General features: G+C 30.9%; 1 protein-coding gene and 1 long non-coding RNA gene across 2 annotated transcripts; both read left to right on the top strand.

The window, feature by feature from the left end:
- Positions 1-720: 720 nt before the first annotated feature.
- LOC126265075 (uncharacterized) lies at positions 721-1,812 on the top strand. Its single transcript, XM_049965590.1, has 4 exons — positions 721-796; positions 854-1,030; positions 1,089-1,370; positions 1,435-1,812. Exons 1-4 carry the CDS (start codon positions 737-739, stop codon positions 1,810-1,812), a joined length of 897 nt encoding a protein of 298 aa, XP_049821547.1. The 5' UTR covers positions 721-736.
- A 304-nt stretch (positions 1,813-2,116) lies between these two features.
- Positions 2,117-3,056, top strand: LOC126264226 (uncharacterized). The gene is made up of 3 exons (XR_007546990.1): positions 2,117-2,187; positions 2,241-2,559; positions 2,619-3,056. It is a non-coding gene; the product is annotated as an uncharacterized LOC126264226 (long non-coding RNA).
- The last annotated feature ends 9,253 nt before the right edge of the window (positions 3,057-12,309 follow it).

Here is a 12,309-nt window from a genome sequence, read left to right on the forward strand (position 1 = left end):
ATTAATTCTAGAAAATGCCGAAAACGCGTAGATTTGCTTCTTGGACAAGTAAATGTACAAAGAAAAAGGGAAGTAGAGAAAATAGGATCATATATTGTGGATAAACTTTTAGAACGAGTTGAGAATTATAAAGAATCTACCCAATGTTCCCGATATATTTTAAATGAGATACTAGATAATATTTTCAATTCACGTCCAAACGAAGAAGCTCTTAGTCCATGTGGTACAACAACCCCGTTACGTTCTGTTAGAACTAAGTCTAATTTAACCCCATGCAAAAGTGAAAGAAAAACGTTTTCAGAAATAAATGAAGAATATGAACGGTACGTTTTTATTCAAATTGGCAAAATTCATCTTTTTTGGAAACCATATCTGACGGCGACGACTTAATTAGTATTATTTTAGAATTGAAAATTTTCCTTTGGATATAGAAGTTGTTCCTGAAATCAATTCATTGACAGGTTATCGAATTGTAGATATCAGATACTTCCTAAATATAACAACTAAAATTCAAGTACAACACAACAAGAGGTGCACTGGTGGACAATTAGTTTATCTAAAAGAAGTGCGATGTGGGTTAAGAAGCACATTTATTTTAAAATGCAACATTTGTGACAAAGAAGTATCAGTTTCAACAGAAAATCCGAAAACAAGGTCCAAAATTAATAGAGCAGCTGTATGGGGAACATTTTCAGTAGGAAGCACCTACGCACTTTTAATGGAATTATTGAAAGTAATGGATATTCCATGTTTATCTAAAAATTTGTATTATAAAATTCAAAATGAATTGGATCAGGTGTATTATAGTACCATTACTGAAATTTTTATTGTTTTTATACATGAAATATTATAGGTATGGAAAGAATCATTATGGCTTGCTTTGGAAGAAGCTGGAAAATTAGAACGTGAAGCTGCAATTAAGGAAGGACATGTAGATTCACATGGCATTCCATATATAACTGATGGATATTTAGATGGAGGATGGTCTAAACGAAGCTATGGACATACGTATAATGAAAATTCTGGAGCTGTAAGTTTATAATATATTCGGATATGTAACAAATAACATTTTATGTTATAATTTGTAGGCTGTTATAATAGGGAAAACAACAGGAAAAGTATTATTCGTAGGTGTAAGGAATAAATACTGTTGTATTTGCGCTAGAGCCGAAAACAATAATGAAGCTGCTAAAACACATATTTGTTTTAAAAATTGGTCCGGTTCATCATCTTCAATGGAACAGGATATAATAGTAGAGGGATTTAATAACAGCATAGAAATGCATGGGTTGAAATACTTAAAATTTATTGCAGATGGTGATTCCTCAGTTTTTAAAAATATTAAAGAAAAGGTACCATATGGACACGAGGTAAACTTGTAATATAAAATAATAGTTAGATAAGTTTTACAAATATTTACACAATACTTTTTAGGTTGTTAAAATTGAATGCATGAACCATGTATTAAAAAATTTCAGTAAAAACCTTTACAAAATTAAAAAAGATACTCAAGGGGTCCCTGTTGATGCCAGAAAGATGTTAAAAAGCGATACTATTAATGAACTAAATAAATCAGTTCAATCTGCAATTTACGCAAATACGCAGGATCCAGAAAATCTAAGAGCCGATATTAGAAATTCAATATATCACGTTTATGGTAATCACAGTGCTTGCAAACAGTATTTGTTCACCAATACTGGAGACGTTTCTAATGATCGAACAACTCAACTTATATCTTCTGGCCTGCATCACCATCTTTTTGGTGCTATTGAGCAATTATTAATGAAGGCTGATTTACTTCTTTATAAATAAACCAACAATAAAGCAGAAATTTTTATGAATATAATGGCTCGTTTCAATATGGGAAAAAGATTGAACTTGATTCAAAGAAATTCATTTCAAATACGAGCTCATTTAAGCGTCCTCTCTTACAATTATGGTTCAGATTGGCATACAAAACCTTGGAAATCATATTTTAATGAAAGTCCAGGTAAAAATCTAAAAAAATTTATAAGTGCTCAGGGTAATGAAAAAGAGCGGAAGCGCAAAAATCCTTATGATAGGGAATCTGTAAAAAAAAGGATCAAATTTTCAGGAGATTCTAACTATGGTCCTAACATAGCGGAAACATATGTTTCAGATAATGATATCAACTCATCAGTACAAAATTTGTGCGAACGTTTGAAGGTGGCGTATGCGTTATGTATATATACATAATTTTTAAACAAGTTTTCTTAAAGATTACTAAAGAAGAACAGTTTAAAATAAACGAATAAACAATTGGCCAATTTAACAATCCAAATTATTTAACGGAAAGAATGCACCGGCTTACTGCTTCCAATTTTGGAGATGTTATAAAATTAAAAGAATCGACATCTTGTGATAGTATAGTTAAAAAAATTTTAAGAAAAAATAATTTTTCTACTGAAGCTACAAAGTACGGGAAAATAAATGAAACGGTAGCAATAAAAAAATTTGAAGAAGAATACAATAAAATTGTAAAGCCTGCCGGTTTATTTGTTGACGTTCTTCATGGATATTTAGGAGCTTCACCTGATGGTATCAAATTTTTATAAATTATATTGTGTATTTTTATAATTAAATTTTTATATTTTCAGGAATTATATCTGAAGACGAAATTGTGGAGGTCAAGTGTTCTTATAAGGCCTTCACATCTGGATATTCGTTAGAAGAGGGGATTATAAGAAAACAAATACCATATTTGTCAATGAAAGACAATAAAATGGCACTTAGGAAAAATCACGAATATTACTATCAAATACAAGGCCAACTAAATATTATAGGAGCTAAACGATGCTATTTTATTGTATATTCAGGGCCAAAAAATAAAATTCACGTCGAAGTAATTCCTAAAGATGAAGACTTTTGGATTAACAAAATGCTTCCAAAATTGGAAAGATTCTTTTTGAATTGTCTGGGGCCAGAGATAATTTTAAATAGAAGAGGGCGAAATTTAAAATGTTTAGATCCATCCTACATCAGAGAAGCGCAAGAAAAGAAAAAAAAATGACATTTTAATAAAACATTAATTTTTGAAATAATTTGTTTCGCTACGTTCCATTCCTATAAATTTCATTCAAATTATAAAGTTTACGCATTACTTTACTGTAATTATAAACCAAACAATATTGTATATAAAAAGTGTTTTGATTTTAATTTATCAGATAATGAAAATTGTATTGTATTATATTATATTGAACAATAAGCAGAATTTTCATTTTAGATTTCCAGGTTAAAAATTTACTATTTAAATAATTTGATAACTATTTAAATAATGAGATTATAATATATTTTTACATCACATAAATTTAATTAATGATGAATAATCAATTATCAATATTTTTTAAAAAAATATATATTATTTTTGAATTTCTTGTATGATACAGGCTCACATGGCTTTCTTACATGTGGCCAATTTGTAATTCTGAAATTAGTAGTATTATGAATCAAATTATATTACTATAATAACGTATAAAAATGTACAAATTTCCCTGAATACGTCCAGTCAATAGGCCATCTATGAATAATGAGTGGAACACATGACATACCCCCCTTCCTTCACCCCAATCACTGATACTTACAGATTTCTATGATTATTCGGTTTACGTATGAAATTTTTTTAATTTGCTAATTTGGAGCAAATCTAAAAAACGAATTATTTTTCTCGGAAAATTTTTACTGTACAGTCTTGTTAAATATCTAAACTTTGACATGACATATTTCATTTACCAAAATATTCTTTATTTTTTGAGTTATTTGCTGTACAAAAATGGTAGAAAATGACCTTAGTTTGATCATCAATCACTTTGTTATTAAATAAAATTACGGCTTTAAAACTATGTCATGTCAAAGATCAAACATTTGTTAATCCACACCCAAAACTTCAAATAGATTGATTGCGTAGTTTTTGAGATTTGCTCCAAGTCGTCGGCGGCGTTTGTATAGGGAATTTAACACAGGGAGACGCCGCCCTTAAGGCGATAATTTAGTTTGGTGTTATAAAATGGTTTCGACACATTGTCGATTATTTTAAACTCCAATTATTCAGTAGCAAGATTTACAGCTATATATAACATAATTATTTATAATATATACAACATAATTATTAAGGAAACGCATTTACCGTCATAAAGTACAGATTACAATAGGAAAAATTTCTTCGCCACAATTATCAAATTATAATTATTATAAACATGCTTAATTCTCAAATGTTAGATGAGTTGAAACATAGGTCCATACTGTGGAAACATTTCAACAAAATGAAAGTACCTGCTTTATACACACACAGATATGTGGAACTCCAGCAGGAACATTCCAGTCCTCAGCCTTGTTTTATTCTTTATTGGGATTTTTTCTTGTACTTTTTTCTGATTTCTTGGATTTTTTTTTTTTCATATTTCATAGCCTCGGAGAAAATATTTCCCGATATCGTGTGGCTTTGTCGTAGCTCATTTCATCTTCATTTATATGATAGTAATCAGTCTGTCAATGTGTAACTAACTCCTGGTGTCCAACGAATCGTCGAAATAGTTTATTTGTTTTTTATTTAAATTAAATAATTTAATTGTGTATGTTTTAGCATAAAATATATCATTAATTATAAAAATCTTGAATACAGATGAAAATTATACGTACATTTAAATCCAATTCTTGGGACACTAGAATCTTTCCAGCATTTGCCTTTTACATCGTACTTTCAGATTTCAATCTGAATTTATTCTGAAAACAAATTATGTATAAGAGAGGTATGTTTCCGTATGAACTGGTTACAGTTTGGTGGTAACCAAATAAAGAAATCTTTTTGGGCTACTTGATTTTATGAAAAATATTTAAATTTGTTTATGACAACGAAATTCAAATATTTGCAAATGAATAACAAATTGTTAATGTCATAAGCTCTTTATAGAACAACTTAAGAAACATAGTTCTTAATTATTTTTTACAGGTAGATCAAGATGGAACATATTGTATAAAATTTCATAAGATTTGTGCTCACAATCATTAACATCCATATTGCTAAAAAGTAAATCCCAATCAACTAATGATAAGTGATAGTTTAATGAGTAAACCTCAGTACTCATGAAAACACTATACTCATCATTAGTCCAATTCACTCGGGGCAGATTTCAATCTCCAGCTACTAAAAATATATCCACTGATGCACAATGATTGGAATCAAAAACTGAACCAGATGCTGGTAAACTGTTCCAATTATTCACTTTTGGCTTTTGACCTTAATGGAAATAAAGACTTCCGGTACTTTCGTGTCCTTTCGGTGAGCGCAGGGGTGCGTCATCATCAGACGATTTCGACATCACCTTCATAGGCGTGACCCACTTCGTGGAAAACTTTTGCGTTTTGGAGGTGTGGGGTGGCCAGTTGGGAGAAAGGATTGGTGTTAGAAGTAGAAGTATTTCCAGGATTTACCGAAGGTGTCTGTAGTTTAGCAGAGAGCAGATATTTTATTCCTAAGGCATAGTTTTCGGGTACCTCTTGAAGCGCCGGCAGACATTTGGGTTTTATTGAGTTTTTCACTTGGTTTGTCATTTCTCCTCAAATTACACATAGTTTATTGATTTAGTAACTGATATATATATATAATATGTACAGTTATATCCTTCAAACACGGCGCCCAAAGTCGTGCCGGTTCGAATATCCGTACCGACACGACGATCCCCGACTGAGACCGTACCGATTCACATCCGGGACAATGCAGTAAGTTTTCTTTTGTTTTTTAAATATTATATAAATGTCCTTAGATACATACTTTATTGTCACTAATGGTTAATGATAATAAAATAATTTGACTATAAATTTTGAATGTATTTTTTCATATACATTTGATTTATCTGAGTTTGAATCCGAATATAAACGCACACTGGTAAAAAGTAATAATTTTCAAGGAAATAAATAATATATATTAGGGCAAATTTTAATATTGATAAGATTTAGATGACTGAGATAATGTTAGAAATTGTTCAGTGTTCAAATTTATGTATATTGAATTGAATTAAAGCAAAAAGATAAATACACTAACATTTAGAAAAAAGTTTTCATAGAAAAGAAACACTTAAATTAGTTTGGCAAAATTGTGAAGACTGATATGGAATACGGTTCGTATTCTTTGACAACTCATTGACAATCTTGACAACTGATCTTTGTGTAATTTTATTTTGTTCTGTATCCGATCCTATAATGCTCTTTGGCGAATTACGGAAAGAGGTTATTTCAATCTGCCAAAATGTGCGGAATGTGGATCGTATAAATATTACTCCAGGAGCTGACCCAGCGTACAAAATATGATAATATGCTTTCCTTAGTTAACTTAATGCTGTCTTGTTAACCCTAATTAGTTTACTTGAAGCATTCTTCTAAAAAAATCTAATTTACAGCACAATGTAGCTTACACTATTATAAAGAATGAAAAATTTTGACACTACTTAAAACAAATAATGTTTCATCTCCTCTTGGGAAGCCAATTATAACTGATGCGATGACCTGGTAGGAGTGCACTGAAACTACACATAAACTGTTAAAATTGTAATTTGAATTGTGCGCCTGTGGACAGTTAAGTTGTAATTTTAACACTAAATTCTTAAATATAAATTTTTCTTCAGAAATAATAAATTCTTTTAAGCCCAGAAAGGCTTTTTTACTGAGAAAAGTAATAAAGTTAACCTAAAACGTCAATACGACAATTGAAAGGTGATTTCTCGTAACATCTGGAATAAGAGTTCTTAAATTGTCAGCAAACAATCAATTGGCATTAATTGAAAAGTTAACCGGCCGAGATAATTACGTAACCTGGCGATTTGCTGTAAAAACACATCTACAGCAAGAGAAGTTGTGGACTGCATAAACCTCCCCACATGTGTCATTGTGGACACAAAATGAGTCACAAAGGCAAAAACTAGGATAAATTTACCAGTTGACTAAATAAATTACGTGCACATACAAGAGAGTAGTACTGCAAAAGAAGTATAGGATACGTTTTCATAAGTATTTGATAACTCTTGGTTGACACGCTGTGATGGGCTGCTGCATGATCTCTGTAATACTTCACTTACTGCATGTTAAAACGTAGAGAAATATGTGAGCAAAATAATGTGTACCGCTCACAAGCTCAGAAACATTGGTTTCGAAGTTGACGATGAATGGCTATTTACAGTGCAACTCTCCGGTCTACCAGAATCCTATCAACCAATGATTATTACTATTGAAAGCTCCGGCATGAAGATAACTTCAATTTTTGTGTGTGTTGTTCGGTTTCCCAGTCAACAAGAACGACCACAAGAAACAAAGTAAGTAAGGGTGCTACACTTGTAATAAGTAAGGTCATAAAAGTCCTCAAATGCAAATCCAGGACCAAGAATGTTCAACAAAAAGCAAGTAGTTTATCATATGCTGTTGTGTTTGAGGCAACATCCAGCCAAAATGACCCATGGCAAGTGGCTTCTGGTGCATCGTCACACATGACAAGACGTAAGAATGCTCAGTACAAGTGAGGTTAGACCATGACGATGAAGGTCAAAACAAAAAGGTGCTTTTTACGAAAGTATTATATGTTCCTAAACTGGCAACAGATTTATTGTCTCTAAGGCAGATTATTTGCGGTGGTAGCCAAGTAAAATTTGACGGAACAGGCTGTGTTATGTGAGGGTCGACTGGAATAGTATTAGGATTAGCATTAGTCTTTTCAAATCTGTTTAAAATTTGTTCCACATAAATACTAAAACTTTCTATTTGCATTCCCAAATAATTACTTGGGGTTTCCATTATTTTAATTTCAAATGTGTTTTTCAGTTCTCTTTTAAATTAATTTAGTTCTGATTCATCAGTTGAGAATAACAGGCTATCATCAACATAGACACAACTAGCATTTCTTCTTACTGAAATCAAATTTACTTGAAAGAAGACAACTTTTTTCTAAATTACATATTTCGAATATGGTTTATTTGGACATTGGACGTTTTGTTTATATTGTAACGTCTGGCACATGTCACAAGAAAACGTAATCTTAGCAACATAAATGTTATTTTCTTTTATTTGTTAAACAAATTTCCTTCGTTGCTACTGAAACTTGAAAGTTCGTGATTTCCGTGATTTTTCAGGACTCGTAATCGAAATTTTCAGACAAAAACTTGCCATTAACGTGGTTGATTCTTTAATTAGTGAGCCATAATTTTCAACGGTGCACTGAATTTTTCTCTTTCACTTTTGGTTGGGTTATCACTCTCCCACCACACTGAGATACCAATGTTTCCATATTTGCTAATTTTATGACGAAATTTATTTAGATTCCTCATGTTTGGATGACAAGTTCAAATAATGTCAATACAACTTTTAAACCAAATCATGAAATATTGACTTCTATTCTACAATTTTCTGCGTAAAGATTTGCAATCTTTTTACAGTAGAAATTTATAAGTAATAGCATTTTTTGTTGGTTTGTTACATATATATTTTTAGTGTCTCCACGTTTTCTTGAGTGTTCCTAACGAGTACGCACGTTTTGACAACTCTCTGACAACTTAGTCAACTAATGTTGGAATATTTTCGTTCTGGTTATTTTATACGACAAAGCATCGCAGAGCCTGGGATCCTATTAACTAGTATTTTTCTAAATATCTACTTTATAGTGCAACAAGGGCAACATAATTAAAAGGAACGCTTACACTATTATAGACATTCAAGAAGTGAGACACGATTACTTGTTTTACTTATATGTTCCATACTTGCTTTAAAAATGTGTTAAAATCGTGGTAGTAACTCTCCATATGCGTTGAATTGTAAATGGAGTTCTTAGGATGCTTTATTTAAATTTGCAATTTGTAAAAAGAAATAATTTTTGAGGGTATTAGAGAGTTTGATGAATAACCCGAAAAGTTTTGACATTGACAGAATTTGGAAGGGCGTGACAACTAAGTTGACTTATTAATTACTAGTCAGTAATAGATGATGTTAACAGAGAAATGGAAAGATTAAATATTTCTACTCATAATTTCTTCTTCAACAATAACGCATACTTTAAGCTGGAATTTATATGCTAAATTACTGTCCATCCCATTTAAAAATTGTTCTGCAATCAGTGCTTTTTAATAATATCTGTATTCTTGAACCTCTGTGTTTGAACTCTTTCAGCACCAGAATATTCACCAGCTTTTCTTTTACATTTACGCAAATTCATTTTAGTTTGAGCCAAACCAACTTTTCTAGATAAACTACCGCCTAATCTATTACACATTTCTAAATTTCAAACATATTACATTAAAATCTTTTATGTAAAGTGTAACTTTCGAAAATAATGTTGATTTATTTTTTTTTAAAAACTAATCACTTTACATTACAATCGTTATGATTATCTACAGTGGAAAACTTACTTGACAACTCCAGCCCAGTTAGTTAAGCAAACAATAAATCATGGCAGATTCTATCAAATGCCTTTTAAAAGTCTGTATAAACAATATCAACCTGTTAATAATAACTGCCGAATTGTTATAAATAAGAAGGTTGGTCGCAGAAGATTTACATTTGCAAAATCCGTGTTGACTCTCATTTATAATATTTTGGAACTATGGCATAATAATTTTGGAAATGAATTTTTTTGGACAATTATGGAATACAAAACATTTTTCATACAGGCCTAAATTTGTTACAAGTAAACTATCTCCATTCTTTAAGGTACGTATAATAAATGAATTTTTCTGTGCATTAGGAAATAAAGCACATTTTAAAAACAAGTTAAATTTCATGGTTAGAGGCTTTGTTAATGATAATCCACAATTCATTCAATACTGTAGAAGGAATATCATAAGGACCTCTATTACTAGATAAATCTGACTTCTGAGTTCATTAAAAACATCAATCTGGAAAAAATTATTATTATTTTTTGAATATAAACCAAAATATTTTCATGACAAAACGATATTGCTTAAATTTGTGTTTGCATTGAAAGCTAAAAAATGAAACAAACGGCTCACGTGTAAAAAGTAAATACTTATTTCTTTTGTAGTTTTCGTCTTTTCAACGACGAAATTGTAAGTTACCAAATAATTGTTCAAGTTCAGTTTTGAAATCAAATTACATTTTGTACATATTCAGGTTCCAACAGCAATGAAGGAGATATGTTTATTAATCAAAAGCAAAACATACTTTTGTTGTCTGAAGAATATGCAATGCTTTAATACAATTCAATATACATAAATTTGAACACTAAGAAAATCGGGTACCTCTGGAAAGGTCGGCAGACTTTTGGGTTTTATTGAGTTTTTCACTTAGCTTGTCTCTTTTCCGGACACTACACATAGTTTATTGATTTAGTAACCGATGTTACCAGCCAAATTAACAACTCTTCTCTTTCGAATATGGTAACTATTATAACTAAATTCAAATAGAAGAATGACAATCAACTCACACCAAAATTGTTACTATCAACAATATTCCCTGGTTGCTAACCACACTTTGAACAATTGACAAAAGTTGCTAACAATAAAAGACTTTTCTGTCGTTACCAATGGCAGCGGTAACAATCGTCATTTATCCAAGTTTGGGTAGCAACTACTGAAATCTGTCCATCTTTTGTCTGAATTTAGTTAGTTACTAAATTCTGACAAATAAAAAAAATTGTTTACTTGGTTGGTAACCTTGGTTTCCAATTCAAGAAACAACCGAATTAAGTTTTGGTTTCCGTACTATAAACAATTTAATAACTGAATTAGCGGTCATGAAATGCGAAAACAGCAGCAGCAGTGTTACTCCTTTCTTGCTTTGGTTAATTTCTATTCCAAAAAAAACTTAGCATTTTCTGATCTCCAATTTCTCAGCTAATTCTCTCTTAATTTCATTACCAGTTTGATTTTCGACAGTTCGTTTGTACTCCTTAAATTTTTCAAGAAATTCTCCTTTTGACATGAGAAAATACACCTAAATGTTAGAAGATATCTTGATCCACCATTGGTTCTAACTCGCATTGGTCCGCAGATGTCTGAATGAACAATATTCAGTAACTGCTTAATTCTTAATTCTCTGGCAGTAAAGTTTGTCCTTGCTTGTTTACCTCGTTGATATATGTCACACCACGTGGGTAATTTATCGTTATCCAATTTTATTTATACTTAATTAAATAATATATATAAAATATATAAAATAATTGTTTCAATAGTGCCGGTCCATTTGAAGCATGGATTTAGTCCAATTTAAGCCATACATCTTTGGAAATCTCGCATCCTTTGATACTCTTGAGGTTCGATGGGCTTATGCATAGGATCATGTCCGCATTTACCTTTTTATCTTATTTACATCCACGTTTTAAGCGCTGATTCACTTTTTGTGTCACCCTGACATATAACTGGCTTTGATACTTCACCATTAACGAAATCCCAGGTATCGATTTTGGTAAGTAACGCCTCTACCTGAATCCGCCTCGTGTCGAAATTTTCTTTGGACAGAAGTTCAATTCTTGTCCCACATATCGCCATCTCGAGTCCCATGTTTCGATAGTATGGACCTACGTTATAACTCATCCTACATCTGAAAATTAAGCTTGTTTATTCTAATTATAATTTTAGAATAGTGCCGAAGTAATTCTTCCTTAAAATTTAATCCGTACTGTAATCAGTAAATGTGTTTTCTAAAAAATTATGTCGTATATATCTTTTAAGTACTTCTTTCCACTAACTAATAGGAGTTTAAAATTAATTAAATTAACCACAAAACTTAAACAAAGTAGTTTTATTTGGAAAGTTATATTATATTTAAATATTTGGGAACCACATTTATAGTCATTTTGTGTAAGTAGAAATATAAGGATGAAATTAATTTGGAACAGTTCTATCATTAAAGTTATTATAACTCATCTCGACATTTCTTTGCCCTGTCAGTTTGTTGACACTGTGGATTCAAACAAATAGAATTATAACAAAAAATATAACTGAACCACAATTTGATGTAATATTAATACAATATAAGATCAAATCATATTTACTTGAAAGAAGACAACGTGTTTCCAAACCACATATTTTGAATTAGGTTTAATTGAATTAACCATAACTCTTGCCTATAATTGGACAGGCTGACATACATCATAAGGTGACGTAATCTTAGCAACATAAATGTTATTTTCTCTTATTTGACTAACATATCTCCCTTCGTTGCAACTGAAACAGGAAAGATTGCAAAATGTCACTCAATACAACACTCACTCCAAAATGTTCGTTTAATTTTGTACTAATTAATTAAAATTTTATTTATGTGTATATACATCAGGCAAGTTACTTGTTTTCAATTTCA

Source organism: Aethina tumida, chromosome 1 (genome assembly GCF_024364675.1).
Source record: "Aethina tumida isolate Nest 87 chromosome 1, icAetTumi1.1, whole genome shotgun sequence".
In the NCBI taxonomy this organism is placed as follows: Eukaryota; Metazoa; Arthropoda; class Insecta; order Coleoptera; family Nitidulidae; genus Aethina; species Aethina tumida.

What these genes read in the sequence shown, in the direction of transcription:
- LOC126265075 (XM_049965590.1), top strand. Translation starts at nt 737, where the DNA reads ATGGATATTCCATGTTTATCTAAAAATTTGTATTATAAAATTCAAAAT. An exon ending in ATAATGAAAATTCTGGAGCT is followed by an intron (nt 1,031 to 1,088) that starts GTAAGTTTATAA and finishes TATAATTTGTAG; the next exon opens with GCTGTTATAATAGGGAAAAC. An exon ending in AGGTACCATATGGACACGAG is followed by an intron (nt 1,371 to 1,434) that starts GTAAACTTGTAA and finishes AATACTTTTTAG; the next exon opens with GTTGTTAAAATTGAATGCAT.